The sequence below is a fragment of the Lolium rigidum genome, chromosome 1, assembly GCF_022539505.1.
Source record: "Lolium rigidum isolate FL_2022 chromosome 1, APGP_CSIRO_Lrig_0.1, whole genome shotgun sequence".
Lineage (NCBI taxonomy): Eukaryota > Viridiplantae > Streptophyta > Magnoliopsida > Poales > Poaceae > Lolium > Lolium rigidum.
The window spans coordinates 77,944,099-77,964,624 of NC_061508.1; the positions used below are offsets into that span (position 1 = coordinate 77,944,099).

General features: G+C 45.5%; 1 protein-coding gene and 1 pseudogene across 1 annotated transcript; both read right to left on the reverse strand.

The window, feature by feature from the left end:
* Nucleotides 1-7,406: 7,406 nt before the first annotated feature.
* On the reverse strand, nucleotides 7,407-7,945 carry LOC124676103 (non-specific lipid-transfer protein 1-like). The gene has a single exon (XM_047212188.1). It carries the CDS (start codon nucleotides 7,926-7,928, stop codon nucleotides 7,515-7,517), a length of 414 nt encoding a protein of 137 aa, XP_047068144.1. The 5' UTR covers nucleotides 7,929-7,945; the 3' UTR covers nucleotides 7,407-7,514.
* A 1,624-nt stretch (nucleotides 7,946-9,569) lies between these two features.
* On the reverse strand, nucleotides 9,570-13,536 carry LOC124647807 (annotated as a pseudogene).
* Between the last annotated feature and the right edge of the window lie 6,990 nt (nucleotides 13,537-20,526).

Below are 20,526 nucleotides of genomic sequence, written 5' to 3' on the forward strand. Positions count from 1 at the left end.
TGTTGATGTTGATCAATAGATCCACTGGTTTCCTGCTTAGCCATAAAGAATCAGATTTAAGAAGTGTGAGATCGATGCTGCAAATTTACTTATTTTTTGTTAATAGGATTTAATCATTTAATATACAAGTTCCCAATGCTCAATTTGGTTTGACAACAGAGCATGAGATTATCTTTGTTTCTGGTAGGGCCAGATGGACAAATGATAAACCATACTGAAGTTTTTGGACCGTATTTTCTTACTTGCTTGATATTACTCTGTGCTTTGCTCCATCGTTACTCAGGTGAAATCTGCAGGTAGAAAAGAACAAGTTTCTTAGCTCAACGTATACAGATATGGTTACGTTAGTTATTTTCAGTAGTTACATCCTTTTACGTCAGCTATTATTCCAACATTACATTGTGTTATTTGTACAAAGAGTATCTCTATCGCCTCATGTGTGTACGTTTCTTCATAACGAGAGTGCTTCAATTAGCAATGTAGGTGAACATCACATATCTCAAATTGTTGTATAGCATGGACCAAAAAATGCTAAATTTATGATATTGTATCAGATTCCAATGGTTATCTTATTTATGTTGTGTAATTATATGGGATTTATTGCAGCCTTTGGCATGCTATGCAGCAATACAATGTAAGTTAGCTTGACTGACAAACTCCATTACTTATTTTACACTTCTACTCTCACTTCTCTAATTCTCCAAAGATCTGTTAACATAATTTCGCAGCAACGCGCGGGGTATCATCTAGTTTCTATAGTATTTGTTCGTATTTGAGGTAAAAAAAATCAAATACCATAAAATTATGCAAGGAATGCCCTCACTCATAAGCTTCTCTAGGTCCGCCCTGGATCATATGCATAATGGAAAGGCAGTGCAGACTCAACAATGAAATAGATTGAAGAATCGAACAAACAAATGAGACCCAAACTGTTGAACCTCCGATTTTCTCACAGTATGTATGGGTCTGGTTGGATTGTAGCCCGGTATTGTCCAGCTAAATTTCTGGCGCTGATCTTGCGTGTGGATGCTCATTTGGTTGGATGCCAAATTGTGGATATCCATGCCAAAAGTTTGGCTAGCAATTTCAATTTTTTCGCCAACTACTAGGCGAATTGTGGGCGGGCAAAACCTGCGCCAAATAATTGATGCCTCCTATTTTGATAGGGCTGGCGGGGGCGCCAATCAAACAACTCCTATGTGCGAATTCCGTCGAGCACGAGACCACGATCACACCCCCCATGTCCTATCATCCATCCCTAGGTTTTTCTCAAGAAGATTGAAACACTCACCAAATATACATGCGCGAAAAGTCCAACAAATAATGCCAAACTCTGAATTGGAATTTGTTTGCAGTATTAGATTTTTTTTTGAGGGTTATTTGCAGTATTAGATGTGTGTCTGGACTCTGGACCCAATGAGTAAGGTGTTGTCTCCCGTGGGAGGAAAGTGCACTTGGTCCATTTGCCAAGAGCGACAAAATATCTAGGGGTATACACGTGTGACGTGTTCATGGACCTTGGAGAACTCCAAGAGCCGGCACATCTGGTCTGGGCTGCTCTCGTGCGACGAAGCACACCTGGGGCAGCCCTATTTTCCCTCAAACAAAAAACTTGACTCCTACCTTAGTCCAGGTCCAGTGGGCCGAATACCAGAACCAGGGGAGCCCAGCGGCCTCGCTGCTACTACTCCCATCTGTGCATAATTAATTTAGGTTTGGTCAAACTTAAACGTAGTAAATTTTAACTAATTGGTTAAAAAAATCAACTTCTTAATATAATATTCTATTATTTTATAGTAATCATAAATATATTTTTATGTGATGTTTGCGGAAACAAAAATGAGCAGTTTGGTTGTCCGGTCTAAACCAGGTTTTAAAGCATCCTAATCGCTCGTTTTCGTGGAGTCTGCCCCGTTGTCGACGAAAAAGCAACATTCCCTGATGCGACCTTGGCTCCAGCAACATGAGGCACTAAACACTTGTGTACTTGCCTAATCTACTCCCATCCTTAATCTCCTCCCAATCTTGTCTCTCCCTCTCCCGCTAGCCACCGAGCTGCCTTCGCCTCCTCGTCACGGTATCCGCTTCCGTTGGCGGCGCCTCCCACGCGGACATTTGCAGCGCATCCAACGTAAACGAGATATGTGCTTCTCCCAAGCGCCGCTGCATGGGTGCGCCTCCTCGGACAGCGGCACATCCCTATGCGTCATCCGGACCTTCAACGACAGCATCCGCTCTCTCATCCATGATGACGCGCGCGTAGATGCTTCACGGGTACGTCGCCACAGGGGAGCGCATCGAGGCACCGCTTTCCTGGTGTGACCCGCGCCCGTGGCGGCCTCACCCTTGTTTCGTGTCAACCGAGCCCATGCCGCCTCACTCCAGCCTCGCCTCGTGCTCGAGGGCTGTGGTGGAGGGAGTGAGATTGGGGCTGATCCTGCCGTTTGTTAGATGTTAATGTAGGTGTCATTACAAGATTAGCGGATACGAGTTGCCTATGGTTGGAGGTGAGTGCGGGATGCGAAGGAGCTCAAAGATTGGAGGAAGAGGAAGCGATCGGGATCTAAAGTTGGCCGACTTTGCATTCCTCACAACCATGCGCTCGGCCACAACATACTCATGTGGGATTACTTCACCGATGTACCAATATATCCGGCTCATTTCTTTCGTTTCCGTTACCGAATATGTTGATATCTTTTTAATGAGATAGTCGAAACTTCTGAGGCGCAAACTCGCTATTTTAAGCGCAAGAGAAATGCAGTCAGCTTGCTTGGCTTTAGCGCACACCAAAAGATTTCTGCGGCAGTGAGAGTCCTTGCATAATGCATTCCGACCAACTACGCTAATGAGCATCTTCACATTGGCAAAGATAGGACCATGGTGTCCGTCTGTAGGTTTTGCAAGTTTATGATCCGCATCTACAGTCCGAAGTATCTCTGAGCAAGATACGACGAGGTTGATTGCAGAATTAGGCTTGAGGATGGCCAACAATGCTCAACAACATTGACTATTGTAAGAAGTGCCCGAAGTGCAAGAGTCATGATCCAACAATCGTCCTTGAGGCAGTTGCTTTCGAGAATCTATAGATTTGGCATTCCTTTTTTGTTTGCTTGGTTCTGTGAATGATATAAATGTGTTTCCTAGATCGCGTCTTCTTGCATGGCTAGCTAGTGGTGATGTTGCGGCATCCAACACACCATCAGTGGCCATGACTACAAAATGGGCTACTATCTTGGTGATGGCGTAAACCCGAATTGGGCAACATTTGTGAAGACCATGAGGCTACCGGACAGCCCAACTAATCGAAGCTGAATATTGCAAGGCACGAGAGGCAGCCCAAAAAGACATTGAGAGAGCTTGCGGGGTTTTGCAAGCTAGATTTACAATAGTTCGAGGTCCAGACGGTTTTGGGAAAAAAATCCCTGAATGACATCATGACCACTTGTGTGATTCTTCATAATATGATCATCTAGGATGAGAAGGACTTGAACTTGAAGTTATTCTTTAACAATGTCGGTACTTGGGTGAATACATCAAGAAACGTGGATAAAATACAAGCATTTCTTGAGACATACCGTAACTTGAAAACGTGGGGAACCACAACCAGCTTCAGCTTGATCTCATTTAGCTTTATAGGGTTTAAATTAGAAGTTCAATTTGAAAACATTTCAATATTTGGATTTCTAGTGAAGACTGCTTCAAAACAAGATTAATATTGAATATATTTCTAACAATATTTCAAAACGAGAGGAGTGAGCCTAGCTCACTTAGAGCATCTCTAGCAGACCCCGTAAAAAGGCCAAAACTGTAAAATAACCGCCAGTATACGGGTTTAGTTCGAAAATCGGCGGTAAACGAGACGAAACCGAATTTTTTTTACGGGCCGAGACTGAAAAACAAACTCTGGCCCCCTATTTGTAGGGGTCGGAAGGTCGAACTGAACGCTGAACTGTACTCCTAGCAGGGACGGAGACATAGGGGGACGGGGGGGGGGGGCTAGGCCATCCCCAATGTTCAGATTTTGTGAAGAATACTAGGTATTAGAGCTCATTTTCTTAGCTATTTAACCATCTTTGCCCCCCTCATGAAGTTCACAAGACAAAATCCATCTATTTTGCCCCCCCTCAAGGTTAGATCCTGGCTCCGTCCCCTCCTAGTGCTGTTTTGGCAGGCTGAAGCTTCAGCTCCAAACAGTGCACTTCCGCCGGAGGACTACCAGAATAGGACCAAATTAGACAAAATCCGGCCGAAGGTCAACCAAATTTCAACGGAGCCATGCGTTGCGAGCTCGGGAAGGGAGAGCGGACAGCCGGCCGGCCACGAGTTCGCCGGGCGCGGCCCTGCAGGCATCCGTGATGAGGCGGGGCGGGTCGAGCTTGCCATGGCGGTGTTGGGCGGGGCGGGGCCGGGACAGGGCGGAGAGGCGCGGGGCCAAGACAGCGCGTGGCGCGCGGGGCTGGGGCGGGGCAGGGTAGCGCGCGCGGGGCAGGGGCTGGGGCGCCACGCGTGGAGCTTGGGCGACGAGGGCGGCGCGCGTGGGAACTGGGCGACGAGGGCGGTGCGCGCGGGGCCTGGGCGTGGCGGCGTGGCCGGGGCGAGGCCTGGGCGGAGCGGCCGGGGCTGGGCAAGGGCTGGGCAGGTCAATGTTTGCACGCAGGGACGCTAGGAAGAAGAAGAAGTAATGGAAAAAAAGTGGGTCCAGTGGCATCTTTTAGAATATGCTTCTCTCTGATCTGCGCTGATACTTTTTCGACCCGTAAACACGAGTTCAGTGTCCTAAACTCACGTTTTATAGTTTGCACTTTTACGGGCTCTGCTATAGATGCTCTTACTTAGGGAAGTAGGTCTACAATCCAACCACTCAGGTTCAAGCCCTCGCATATTTGAGTTCTTATAAAAAAACCATTGTAGGGACTTTCTCTACCATATTTCTTTAATAATAATAATAATAATTTGGAAATCGACTTTTGAAATCTAGTGAAAGTAAAAAACAGTTTGTTTCATTGTGTATCAAAATTTGTTCATTATATATAGTTGAAAAATAATTGGTAACTTTAGTAGAGTTCAAGCCATAACATTAATTGATGAAAAACAAGATAAAAACATAGACTGCGTCTCACAATGAATCATGACGCTTTCATGTGTTTTAGAATTCAGGTTTTAAATTTTGTTAACTTTGATGGGTAGACATTGTATAATGTGCATGCAAAATATGTCTTCAGATGTTAGACCACAATTTTTTTTCATGCATACTTCCTCTCCGTCCTCAAATAAGAGCAAGTAGAATAAGTCATAGTCAGCTGACAATAAGGATTAAAATAATATATTATTGCTTAGTTTGAGGAGAGAAAGGAGGAGAGAGAAGGAGATTGGCTCTTATGCAAGAGCTAGCTCTAGTACATGCTCCTAGGCACTTTGTGAGAGTGAAAGGTGGATCATACATTGATAAAGTATTACATTTTTGTAGCTCACTATTGTATATGTTAGCTCTAAGTTGGTTATAGATGACATGACACTTGGCTTATAGCCAGCAGCTAGCTACACTATTGGAATTGCTCTAAGTGGACATCTAGCTCTAAACTTTGTCCATAAAAAAGTGTACTCCTATCTTCCTAATACACTTTAATTGTTTCTCTCATCGCATGGAAATCGAATCCAATAATATTGAGCACATGTTTTCTTTATTTTCTACATGCACTTAGCTCATTGAAGGTGAAAGAATTAAAGAGGAGAGATGCATCTTCCCAATGCATTTTTACTCCGCTCACAATTTATCTTAAAATATCCACATATACACTTATTTATAAACGGAGGAGTACCTTAATCAAAGCAAAGACTGAGAAATAATCAACGGCACATGCATGCATGAAATGTCCGCTGCACGTGCATTTCTCAACTTTTTTAAAGAGAAGGCTCAAAGAGCCCGACTTTAAATTAACAAAGCCCTCAACCGGCTAGGATTATAACACACCTCGAACACACACACGCACGCTGCTGGGGTTACCAGCTTACAGTACAAGCACATGGTAGAGCAAAACAACACCTGAACAAGAGGAGAGCGACTACACTAAACAAAGAACAACTTGAAGCCTTGAGGTCGTCGTCTCGAACAATTGAAGAACACAGGATGCCGCCGGCGAACACCACTGGGATCCCCACGGACTGACTACCCAAGTGCAAACGCCAGGCACAAGTGACCACAGAATGGGAAGCAAGAGAACGCCGAAGTCTCAGAAGCAACGCCTCCAGGAAGGGAGTGACACGCAAGGTGACACCGTTGCTCGATCCATCGAGGGTCAAGGTTTTCACCTAGAGACATTCAGCCGAGATGGGGCCAGAGCCTAGGCTCAACGAAGACGCCTCCAATGAGGATAATGGCGCCCACGGGCGTCACCGTCATCGGCTCCGGATAAACCGGCCATGGCTTTCGCCCGAGCCGTCGACTACAAACCCACACCCGCCACTCCACGAGCGGAGACATCAACGCCCACCCACCGTGATACCACATCACCGGAGAAGCACCGGGAGCCTGAAAGTTGGGACCTTTTCCTCACAGGACCAAAGGGAGCCGCCTGCGGGCCGAGTGAAGGATAGGACAGCGCAGACGCTCGGCGATGCCGGTGAGAGCAGCCATGGGAGAGAAGATGAGGACCGAGGGAGCCCCTGCTCCGTTCCCGGCGGCAGCGAGTCACCCGAGACTGCGCTAGCACACCCTTCTTCCCAAACTCTCCCAAGCCAGCACACAAGGAAACAGCGGCGCCACCGGACCTCGCAGGAACCCACACAACAACAGACCTGGTTCAAGCCGGCCAAACCTACCTCCCATCGGCACCAGATCTGACCATAGCGCACGCCGAGGTGGCCTCTCCAGCAGCAGGCCGAGCCATACCGGCCGGATCCAGGACGAAGCCGTCAGATCCGCCGTTGAAGACGCGCCTCTGCCGGCGCCCACGGCCAGGCCGGCCAGCAACTACCCCCTGGGCAGAACACACACACCACACGCAGGGGAACACCCGTCGCCGCGTCCACCCAGGAAGGCTTGCAGCAGCCACAGGCATCACCCGCCGCCGCCTCGACATGCGCAAGGTCGCCCCTGGCGCAGCTCGCCGGCCGCCGCCACGCCAGGCCCCGCCGACCTCCGCCGAAACGCACCGCCGCCAAGGAGGACGCCGCCCCGCGCAGCTCCCCTCGCGCCGGGTAGAGGAAGGCCCGCCGCCGCCGGCACCGGGCGGGCTTTGCCCGGCGGCGCACGCCGGCGGTGGCCGGGGGGAGGAGAGTGGAGGTGGGGAGGGGCTAGAACTAGGGTTCCGCCCCCGGGTCGCGCGGGGCGACCGAGGAGCGGGTCGCGGCACCTCTATTCTCCTCCAAAGAAACAGATCGTGCATTTCTCAACTTACTAGTTCGTCTACACTCGCATTAGACACGTGGTAGTATAACAACAAACTCCATCTCTGAGAAAGGAGCGGAATGAACAAGGAAACAAAAGCGATACAACATCAACTGATCCGGCGGAGCTAGGCGACATCAACGGCATGGGCAGGGGACCGGTTGATCATCAGCGAAAAGTCAGGGCAGGGGACGGAGGTGCTGATGGCGAAGGGGAAGCTGACGCCGCACTTGGAGGGGATGCTGGCGGCGGTTTCGGGATTGATCCCACGGATGCCCTTGAGCATGCTCTGGAGACAGTCGCACGCGGTAAGCTTCTCTTTGGCCGTCCGTGCGGCGTCGGCGATCCCCTTGACGCTCCTGCAGCACCGCGAGGATGGGGGGTCGTCGACCGGTGGGCGGCGAGCGTAGTTTATGCAGAAGACGACGAAGTCGCCGGTCACCTGACCGCAGAGGATGGCGTTGGCGGTGCGAGGAGACGCGAGGAGCATCGCCGCCACGAGGGCGACCACTACTAGCTGAGCTGCTGTAGCACGGGCCATCTCTGCTCACTCTCCAGCTCGCTGCTCACTCTCAAGTAAGCTGCTGCTGCTGCTGCTGCAGGGGCTATAAGTGGGACGAGCGATGGCGACGAGGGAACGTAGCGGTAGGAACTTAAACAAGGATATGCATGAGGAGTACTGCGTATACAACATTACTACTACTTCCGCAGTCCCATAAACACGTTTGGAACCTGCGTGCGCGCGCACCCAGTTTTTCAAAAAATAAAAAAATAAACGCTATTTAATTTTTTTAGAAAAGTTTGAAATAATTTTTTTACATTTATATATTATGTTAATACTTACTTGTGTAAGTCTTCACGAAAAAAATACTATTATATGTTCCCTACACGAAAATGACAAAATGTCCAAATGACACTATAACGTTTAGATTTGTACTATTCATAGGAATAGGAATTTGCATTTTATCATTTTTGTGTAGGTCATAAATAATCATTTTTCCGTGAAAACTTACAGAAGTAAGTATCAATATAATATGTACATGCAAAAATTTATTTCATTTTTTTTGAAAGTTTTAAATAGCATTTTTTTTAATTTTCTTCAAAACTGGGTGCGCGCGCACCTGGGTTCCGTTTGGCATTTCCGCATAAACAATGTCTTATATTCTAAGATATTTTTGAGGGACGAAAGGAGTTCTAAATTAAGGCATATGCATGTCTAGTGTTAAGTAATACTACGTGTACATCCATAGACCGCGTGCAGATGAGTGGTTGGGTGGATGTGGTAGCTAGCATGGCATGATCGAGTGATCAATTTGCGGGCAGACCAATTATTGGACCGCCGTTATTATAGAGTATTGATAGGTGATACCTTAAATGTGAGCATAAGTTTCCTGATATTGGATATTTGTGCATCACTGATTTTCGGGTATGTTTCCGTAGAACAGTACTCCCTCCTTCACAGTTTATTAGGCGCGCGCGTACCCCTAGATCATCAATTTAACCTATATAATTTAAATTATATAATACAAAAATTATATCACTAGAAAATAGAACATCTGAACTTTCTAATGATATAATTTTTATAACATATAACTAATGCTAATTTGATCAAATTTGCGACCTAGGGGTACGCGCGTGCCTTATAAACTGTGAGAGAGGGAGTATCATACATACTCTATTCTTGGAGTTAGTCTTAGGCTGTGAAACGAGTTAGGTGAAGAATATTGAAATCATATCTAGACCGTCCAATCTAATCTCACAATCTCCGATTCCTCCAATCTAATGGGGAAACAATCTGAGGCACGCTATCGCAAATTAATTATGAAAGATCTCAAATTTGCTCACGATACAAATTAATTGGTCATCTCCTCGTGTATGTGCCCGTGGTGCACCATTTGATTGCTTTTCGAGAGTCTGGAACCTCCATTCCCTCGTTATCCCTAATTAAGATGAACTGTCTAGGATCAATAAGTGAAGTTGTAGCCTTATTAGCGTTGTATCGTGGTGTGTTTGTCAAGTTGTAGCCTTTTAGGTGTTGTATCAGCCGTCGTGACTTTTCTTCTATATGATTAATGCACTTTTTTGGGTGCAGTCTCAGAAAAAGCAATACTAAAAGCAAACTGTTTAGGACCAATACGTGAAACAAACATCGTTACACAAACACAAACTTTGCCCAAGAATGTTTTTGTGGGACCGTGGGAACAAATGAAATTATTGACTTTGATATTTTTTCATGGCTTCGTTACACAAAAGTTCACCATATGTATGTCACTGGGAGGGGCAGCGTCCTGTGGGCTACTGTGAGAAGAGTTTTAAAATTTGAAGTGGTCGGCACCTTATTGAATCGAATCATCATTGCTGGCCCAGCGGAGCCTAAATCTTGTTGTAAACAGGAGGGAAACGCCATGGCGCCGCTCCCGCCACATCGTCCAGAATCCCTGCTTGACGGCAGAACTCGACGGTGTCGTCGATGGTCTCCTCCAGCGATCGGAACTCCCACCCCAGCTTCTTTAGCTTGTCGGAGGTCATCGGCGCCGGGTGGTCCATGTCATTGATGCTGTCCCTGCAATTTTGCCACGGTGAAAGTAGTCAACCAATGCTCGACGTTCGTTTCAATTCAGCGTTCGAGTGCACGAGAAGGAAGAAGAGGCATGTCCGCATGTGCGTACTCGCTGATGTGAGGATATTGAGGGTACTTCCTCTTCAGCAGCTCCCTCAGGTTCCGGGCGGTGATGATGTGCGGCGCGCAGATGTGTCTGCCAGAGGCCTCGGGCGCCTCGTAGAGCAGAAGCAGCGCATCGGCGGTGTCTCGCACGTCGACGATGTGCCAGAGCTTGTCCCTCATCTGGTCAGGTCCTCCTGCAGCCACCAGCACTCGTCAAAACATGAGAAACAAATATCAAGAAGACAACGTATGAATGATGATCAGGTGTTGTGAGATCAGAACATATCTAGTGATACCAACCTTTAGATGATACCATGAAGGCTTGAAGTTACCTTTAAGGAAGTAGATCAGGAACTGGCTGCTGGCGTTCACCGTTGGCTGCAGCAGGGGACCAAACACCACCGCTGGGTTGAGAATGACCACATCCAAGCCGGTCTTCTCTCCGTATTCATGCGCCGCCTTTTCTGCTGTGATCTTGGAAACTGAATACCAGTCCTGCAGAATCCATGGGGACGATAACGAAATCAGAAGTCTATGGAAAATTGTTGGGTTTAAGATCACACCAAAAACATTGTGCTTCTCTGCGAGTACCTCATTATTCCTGCAAAATTCTACGTCTGACCAGCTGTTCTCATCTTTGATCTTGTCTGTGGGCCAATCTTTGGGGTTGATATCCACGGCAACTATGGATGACACGACAACCACTCGCCGAACCTTGGCGGCGGATGCAGCCTCCAGTACATTTTTGGTACCATCGACAGCAGGACGCACAACTTCTAGCTGTATGAAATACCTTCAGCCTAAGATTACACTCTTAAACATGTGATGAATTACATCTTTACAAGTGTAGAACTTGCCTCTGGATCCGTCAGATTGGCCGAAGGAACCGGGGAGGCCACATTTTTTCGATAAAGGGAATATATTAATATCAAAAAGATACCAATTACACCCAGCCTCTGCAACAACGCACCGTCCTAATGGCACTACGGATGCACACAGCAAAAACAAGAAAGAAAACTAAGAAACAAAAGTCCCGCTACAGTATCTCGGGCCTAACAACAGCAATACATCCACCGCCAAGACAACACCTGAATTACAGGCTCTTCAAAAACGACGCCTCCAAGAAGGGAACAGTGTTCAAACACCGTCGTCGTCCGATCAAAGACCTTAGGTTTTCACCCTGAAGATAGTCCCCGCTCTCAAAACAATGCCTCCACCAAGGTCATTGCCAGACACAACCAATTAAGGCCAGACCTTGGGTTTTCACCCTGAAAGGTAGGACTCTGCACTTCACCTGTGTTATCGCCCCCACTTTCATACCGCTGATGTGAAGCCCGGAACACCAAGCAAGTCCCTCAACAACGCGGAGACTTGAACCTCCCTTAGCTAGTCCTCCCCTCCGGCCTTCATGAAATTCTCCTTCCGACTTTCATCATGGATCCATAGTCACTTGATGTCAATACAGAAAAAGAGCTTCGCGCCGCTCCCTTCAGAACCAATCGGTCGGAATAAAAGCATGGGTGCGCACGACCGAATACCTCCGATCCAGCAAACTCCAGGCAAAGCACTGTTACATTCGCTGGCGGAGTCTTCCGAACTCAACCCCCGGCCGGATCACGAGTCCAGGCCTCCGGTAGGGTCCTCCTCTTCACGCAAGAGAGGCCCTAGGACCGCCGCCTTTATTCAGGTCGGACCCCCACGTCGGCGACCATCCCGGGCTGGCGAAACCAACCCTCCACCGGCGACACCATCGCCGGCTTCCATGCACCTCCATCTCGTCGCCGGATCACGGTGATAGATCAAAAGATCCACCACCACCAACCGCAAGCCGACCCTCTCCGAGGGCCACCTCCTCCATCGAACCCAAGGCTGCTGCCCCGGGCGCCCTCGTGTCGCGGAAGAAGCCCGAGATCGCCTCCTGGCACCGATGAGAGGCGCGGGGGGGGGGGAGGAGGGCATGGCGCAGACCGAGGGCCTGGCCGCCGCCCACCACCAGCCCCTACCGGTGTGCTGCGGGTGGAAACCTTCGGGAGCGGAGGGGGGACCGCAGCGCAAGAGCCGCCGCCCATCACCATCCGTGCCGGCCACCGCCGTATGCGTCGAGGAGGGGAGAGCCCGTCCGCCGTCCCCCACGACGGCGAGGAAAGGCCCCCGCCGCCACCACGCTCCGAGGGTCTTTGCCCCGACGGCGCTACCGGTGGCGATGGCGGCGGCGGTTAGGGTTGGGGAGGGGTCGGGAGGAGGAGGGGTTGGGGCACCGGGGAGGCCACATGGAAAACCCCTGGCATCCTTCTATGGCAGCTTTCACCTCCTCGTAATCAAGGAGATCGGCCTTGAAAAGCTTGAGATTTTCAGAAGCGTTCTCTAACGACCTCAGATGGCCGGTCTTCTTCTCACCTGAAACATGATCAGAATTACTCATTATCTTATGCCATTACTACTATATATAAAAACCATTCTCGAAAAAAAACTACTATATATAACGGAAATTCAATTCGGCTCCCGGGTGCGTATGCTCCCTCTACCAACAAAACATATTTCAAAGTGTGGAAAAATTTAGACAAAAAATTCTACATGTACATCTCCATAATATATGTGTGTATATCAAGTTTCACGAAAAAATAATATTTTTTGTGGCGATGTAAAAAAGAGAAAACTTATCCTGTGAAAAGCATTGTTTTTAGCACTGAATTTTATCTTTTTTACACACGTCACATGATAAGTTCATTTTTTATGAAACGACTTTGTGAGCGCTTAGCACGTGAAAATGTACGTGCAAATTTTTTGTTTCAATTTTTTTAGAATTTAAAATATGTGTAAAATGCATTTCAAAATATAGGGAGCATATGCTCCCATGTTCCAAAACACCACTCCATATAGCTATCTATTGCCTTAGATGAAAGATGGTCGGAAAGAAATACTAAAAAACAAAGTCCACTTGAGCATGGGAGTATAGACTGAAAATACATAACCTAAAGGTAGGTACAATAGTCTGACGGGAACATCAAGGCCCAGGGCCGCCATACGTGTCTAGTTTTAAACAAAGACCATCTCCCCAACCTCCCTTCTAACCGGAGTATCGCCGCCGGTAGAGCCATCGGCGTCGGCAAGCAACGACCTGTGGTCACGCCCTTGGATGCCTTCACCTTGACAGGGAAAACAGCGCAAGCTATATACTTGTGTGACCCACGAGGCCAAGATCAGCACAACACCTAAATACACCTGTACCAGCACGGTGAAGCTTTTCCATGGAAAATGATCCTGATCTGAGAACCGGGACGGTCTAGGGGAGCTGGTTTGGTTGTCCGAGGGAGGCAGAGGGCACAGTCACACGGGACGCAAAGCAAGCAGCCACGTACCGAGGTCGCGCGCGGACGGTGCCGTGGACGGTGTAGCCGCGGGAGAGGAAAAGCTTCACCAGCCACGACGCGATGTACCCGCCGGCGCCGGTCACGCACACCGTCTCCCTTGCAGCTCCAGCCATGGCCTTCTCGACACACAGCGCGGCTCTTCGTATGTGGTTGCTACTTGCTAGAGCGGTCGTAGCAGGAATGCCCAGCGGAGGTCGAAAGCTACATCATCTACAAGCAGCCAGGACTGACAGCGAGTTGGAGCGAGATTTCCAGGGCGCAAGCGTACGAATCGGCACTAGTTTATCTCTGAAACTTCGGGCGCCCCGTCGATCAGAATCTTAACTCACATGCAAAACTGATCTGGTGCTCAAATTATGATCCAGCATGCACCACGCCCGCGTATATAATATTCTACTCCGTATTTGAAACTCCAGCGTTCAACTTCATCATCTTCGAAAGGCCGTTGAACTGCACCATCGTTGCAGTGCGCTCAAGATGCTTTTATTATTACAACGAGAGAAAAGGGGACGACGATCATGCAAAATCCCCTGGAATTGCCACAGGTAACCACACTGTAACCATCCACCAGCAAAACGCCCATTTTTCGAAGTGGAGACATAGCCCCTGCCTCCATCGATGAATGCGGCATTTTATTAATTTATTAAAAGTTTTTTTTTGTTAAACACAGTACAAAGACGCTTATACACACGCGCACACACTCATCCCTATGAACGCACGCATGCACGGCTTAACCCTATGAGCAGTGGCGGAGCGTGCCACAAAAAAAGCATGGGCCAAAATGCCTATACGTAGTGTCATAGGCTATCACAGCTCTAGTAGGCTGGGCCAATAGAAGCAAATTTGACCAAAATCTACTAAACACTAGAGCTTTTTAACATGAAGATAGTGTTTTGGGTTTTCCAAAGCCTGGGCCAGCACCCGGTATGGCCTCCAAGAGGCTCCGCCCCTGCCTATGAGCATCTTTGAGAGACTGCGTCAAAGAACTGATCCGGCTGATCTTGAGATTGACGAAGATACCACAGACGCCTCGTTGTCGACGGGAATGTTGCCTCCCACTGAAGCATATTCCGCCTTTATAAGACACCAAAGCGTGCCCTCCTAACCATCTAACCACACGTTGGTTCTCTAATTTATTAAAAGTCAAGTATGCAAAAGATTGCCCACGGGTTACATAGAGTTTATACATGAATCAACCATCTAAAAATAAAAGAACACATGAAGTGGCTCTGCATCAACCTTTAATCCTGAGATCAAAACGCCAAATGACTGAATTAGTCCTGAGCAACCGTCTCCAAACGGTTGCACCCATTAACCAAATTTTGCCGCCTAGCTGTATGTAGTACCACACATGAATCAAATGAGCCCCAGTGGAATAATATGCGTAAAAAAAAGTCGATTTTGCATTGTTAAAAATATAATCATTTCGGGTGCTCCATATGTCCCAAAGTAAAGCATATGCATCCACTCGGACATGTGCTTTATCCTTTTTCCGTACTCCCGTCAACCAATTTTCTAACAAGTTTGTAATGTTAATGGGTGGAGAAATATTAAAAGCCATATGAATAATGCACCATACCACTTTAGCTAAGGGTCATGAAACAAACAAATGTTGTATTGTCTCTTCTTGATTGCAAAAACAACATTTTTTGTATTTCCTTCCCAATTCCTTTTTTCAAACAAACAATTTCTTATCTTTAGTAAGCAACACTTTGCGATATAAGAACCACATAAAATCCTTACCTTTAGTAGTACTTTCATTTTTCAAATATATTTTGTAAGAAACCTCGCATGATCATTCATGTAATCCAATGTTGTTATCTTTCAAACAAAAAACATCTGGCTGATCAGTAAGGCGAACATCCATCAAACGTTGAGCTAGATGGAACTATCTTTCTCCTCTACTAGATGACCCGGTGCGTCCCGGCGCACAGGAAATGCAAGCCAGTATTGTAAACATAAATATTATAAATATTATGCTGCTTATGTGTGTTTAGTTGTTCAAGAATTCAGTAAGTATTTGAGAATCCTTAAGCCTGTATAGGCAATCTTTTTAAAAGAAAATAAAAAAATATAAGTCTTAATCGGCTGATGTCTATTTAGTTGTCTAAGAATTCAGTATGCTTTGAGAGCCCTTAAGTCTGTATAAGAAAAAAAATTATAAAAGAAAATTAAAACTTTCAAGCTATCTACAGATAACACATGTACAATATAGGAGCAACATTTGTTGCATCCAACCATGTGTTCATAGCAAAGAGAAATAAATTTGTATAAATATCAATGTTTTTTTGGGTGCCACCAACACATACAATAAGTACATATGATGAAGTAGTGTCATTTTCTTCAATAAAAATATACCAGTATCATCACTAAGAAGCAAAGAACAAACACGCGGGCCACACACAGTGGTCCTGATCATACTTGCGTACCAATATCACTATATATCATTACCGTCGATTCCTCCGACATTAAGCCTATCAAATAAATACAAAAAAGAACTACAATCAAATATACCAATGAGAAAATAGAACATACATACTGACTAAAAAAAGTTAGAACTATTAACCTTGCTATAAAGGCATGCGTGTGCTTAACAAGATTTCAAGTATCCTATACTTGGACTCCAAAACAAAAAATTAATGAATTTGGTAAGAACATAATAAAGTAGAAACAGAAGTGTTCAACCATCACACTGTATCTACCTGCATAAGATACTACACTACTTTAGAAACACATTTCCTGGGATAGTTTTCAAGTCTATTATGTTCTATCTTCGTACTAACATTTTATTTTGGACCAAGAAGCATTCATTCCATATCGTCGGTGGAGTTGCATTTTACATCAGAGACCAATAAGAAATAGGAAAATACAAACATGTCCTCACGTTTTGCAGAAAAGACCCCATATCTAAAACAAGAAAAGCCATCAGGTCCAGCTCCTTCTCCACCGCGTCGCAGCATCACAACATAGTCAACCGCCTCGTCGCCGGGAACGAAACCACTTGGGATAGGGCGAAGGGAGCTCGCTTTACTGGAGAAAGAAGCCTCCTTCCTGGCATTGAAGCCTAGAGGTTGTTCGCCTTCTGTCGTTGGCCAAAAGAAACCATAGCCGCCGTAGCCGCCGACAGAGGAGGGAGTGGTCGCCCTACGACCATCAAAGACGGCAACAAACCAAGGGCTACCACGAATACACTCCAGAAAGAAGCTTCGCTGCTCCCCCAAAAAGATTCGCCCAGCAGCAAGCCTGGAAACTAAGCAAATCGACACCTCCACATCTCCCCTCACCTCCACGGCCGGCCGGAGGAAGGAGAAGTGTTGCCTTCAAAAAACAGCCCCGCATACCATCACCTCGGATCTTAGCGCGATTATTTGAAGAGATGCCACCAGATTTCTCCAAATCAGGAAGCTCCCTCCATGGCAGCCGACCGGAGTCCGGAGAGCACACCCAACGCCTCCCGGCACCTCACGTAGGAGCTAAGGATCCACATCTCCATGTCATAAAGCCAAAACTCCACATGGGTAAACTATAATATAACCCTGACCAAGGAAAGGAACTTTAGATGTACATAGGAGGAGGAGGAGGCCAACCTCCTCTCCCCCACCTACTCCGGTCAGCAAGGCCGCCGGAGTTGGGGGAGGAGCCGGGGCAACGGAGGGAGCTCTCAAGGAGGAGGGGGACAAAGAGGGGAACAAGGGTAAATCATGGTCGGAGTTGTGGTTCCCAGCTAAATCTATAGTAGCTGGGGTGATTTCTGAAGGTGTTCTCTTCTATCTGAAGTGAAAACATGGATACACAGCTTAATCTATTACACAAGTTTAATTCACTTGTTTGTTTTAGTTAGTTTTCTCTATGCATATTTTCCCTCTGCCCTCTAGACCCCACTAAGCAGCAGGGGAGCTACACAAAAAGTTTGGGCATGCTTGAACAAAGCGATTCCAATGCGGAAGTCTAAACCATCTACAAAGCCTCATAACACCTTTCGATCTGGTACTTACTACATATTCCAGTTACGTAAATAATAAAGGCACTGTCTATTTCTAGAAGGGAAAAACACAACCATCTAATATACAGGAAAACATCAATCAGCGTCTAAAGAAGTAGATAGTGTATGCTCTCCAGAAATAGGACCTTATGTAAAGAGAAGGCATAACAAGCATAAGTATTTGAATTGTAGCAACCAGTCCACAAGTGGAGTCATATGCCTATGCTCAAGTTTACCAACAGAACAAAGCAAAATTAAATGTCATGTATTCTTATTTTGGAAAACATGCCTGAAACACATCTAATGGCGGTTGCCCAAGATAATAGGTACCATTAAAGAGTCATAAAAAAAGTTGTAAGAAACACAATAAATCTCTTATCAAATACCCTTGTTGCCTTGATATTCAGTTGAAAGGTTCCAATAACAAAAGAGTTTGTACTAACTGAAATGTGTCACCAATATTTTCAGTGGCTTCCTCAACAAAAAGAATTATTTATTTTTAGTAGTTGGCTATGACCTCGAGGGCAGAACTTGCCTAATGCATACAATTAAACCACTTCTCTTGATTATTATTAAAAATATGCACCATTCTGAACAAACAAGCAATTGGAGAAAAATGTATGTACACAGAGGTCGGAAGGAGGCATGGCTACACACAACACATTTCTTAATGGTAGGTCAGGAGAATATTCAGTAATGGCGTATACTGAAGAAATGATTCCAGATAGAATGCTTTACCCTAGGAGCGACCATGGCAAGATTTAGTGACTCCACTAGCCCAACCTATACATGAGTACAAACATTACCAGTCCATCATAATCACTAAAAGCATACTGCAAGAACAAACAATAGCGGTACAAACAGCCGAGCCAACAAATTTTGGGACCCTGTGCCAAACTAAAAAATAGGCCTAATTCACTAAAAAAAATTAGGATATGCACTGAATAATCTGGTACATAAATGCAGCATCATCCACGAGAAATAAGAACTAAAATAGGAAGAAATGAAAAGAGCTCAGGTGGAGGGTAAGACAAACAAGCGACGACAAGTGGCACCATGGCTGATGCGCGTGGTCGCCCATCCTCCAAGCCTAAAAGTAAAGTAGATAAAAGGGAGAAAATAGAGCTGAATTTTAAACCTGAATCACTGGATGCACGCTTTATACATTGAAATGAAACTCAAGAAAATATATTTTTGGTATATACAGAAAGAGTGATTGGTAGTATCAACTTACTGGAGATTAACGATGAATCCCTTTAATCTCATGGATATAGGCATGCAGCCATTAAGAGAACAATCAAAGTATAAGCATAAATTGGTATGTTGTGCCACAATGCATCTTAAAATGATGGTACTGAGCAAGCACTTATAGTGAGTTGTTCTACTAACTAGTGCACAATAAAATTCCAAATGTTGGGAGCGTGCATCATCTGAATGGGGCATGGCATTACAATACCAGAGCAACAAAAGATAGATAATCCGAAAAGGAAAAAAACCCAAGTGTGAACTCTACAATATTCAGGAGCCATGCCAGAACAAGCACAAAAGTGTGGAAAGGCAAACCATCAGGATTGCATATCAACATAGAAAATCTAGAAACAATTTTGTTTCAAAAGAACTATTCAGAATATCAAGTAAAAACAAGCAAAACCATGAGCAATTACTAAATAGTTGTATCCCTCAGCAAATCATGCAAGTTTGATTTGTGACACCCTAATAGGACATTATAATCTAGGGTGGCTTCCATATAGTGCATTTAAAATTGACAGCTAACATAACAGCCTAAGATGAAAGAGAAGTGTACCTAAACCAACTACAAAGAAGCATTTAGCACAGCCAGCTCTATGACAGAGGTGGCCTGAAGAAAAGTAAAAATTAATAGAGATACTACAATTCCCAGCTAACCTGGTATCAAAGAAGCTTTCTTTGCTTCATCATCCATTATCTTCACAATTTCAAACTCTTTTTTGCAAAGAAGATAATTTATCAACATTTCCAGCAACATTGGCAAGACCATTATTCATCGGGAAAAACATAAGGTACTCTTGGTACGCATCATGTGACTTCACGAAATCCTCAAAAGATTCATTTTCATGGCCCATGGCCACACAAAAATATTGAATCTCTTTCTCAACCATAGAACTTGCCTGACAACAAAGAAATGAAGTGATTAAAAAAGGGTAAACATGAAGGACACACGAAACGGTAACTAAAAAAGCTTAAACATGTAATTAAAGATGGCGCAAGAGACGAACTCCATTATGCGGTTAACTAAACCACTCATGACACACCGCATTCAGCTTGTATTCAGATGTGATGTTCTGTTTATCTCTACATCTACTCCAATATGCCGATATGCGTGAGACAAACAGTCACACACACTACAACTTTTATAGCCAGATATAATATTTTGTTTATCTCTATATCCAAAAACATCAGCCTAATAAGTAGCAAGTGAGTACAAATCTGCAGATCACATGAATATAGCCTACACTTGACCACCCCAGATGTCCATTTCAGGAGTTCAAATTAATTATTTTGAATTAAGGATGTGCTTTTTCATGGAAAAAAAGAAGACAAAACAGAGAAGAAGAACAAGCAACTGTGTTAATTATTCTACTAATGAATTATTTATCCTTGATTCCTGCTGCTATATAACTATTTTCAACTGATAATCTGCAGTTACTACTTTTTATTCCAAAGTATGTTCAACTTTATACTCAATTTAGGAGGATTGAATCCAACAAATACCTCAAAGTATAACTTGCAAGAAACAAATAGGGTTTAGGGTTCAACATTTCACCTTTGCTCTGAAGAAAATATCTAGCTCATCCTACTGGCCACCCTCCAAAAGTCCTCAATGTTCCATTCAACCACTGTGTGGGCCAAAACAAACAGAGCATACCAAGAATAAAAGGCAAATGAGTAGAGAGTTCTCACATAATAAGCCATCTCATCGCAGTGAATGTCCCAAAGCTTCGGTACCTAAATTGCCAAGCTGCACAGAGATCTTGACCAGATTGGATCACCCAATGACACACGCGGTCATGTTCTGCTCCTAGGGAAAACAAGAACACAACACACCTACACAGTAGGTAATCTAGCATGAGAATCCTATGGA

What these genes read in the sequence shown, in the direction of transcription:
- LOC124676103 (XM_047212188.1), bottom strand. Translation starts at nt 7,928, where the DNA reads ATGGCCCGTGCTACAGCAGCTCAGCTAGTAGTGGTCGCCCTCGTGGCG.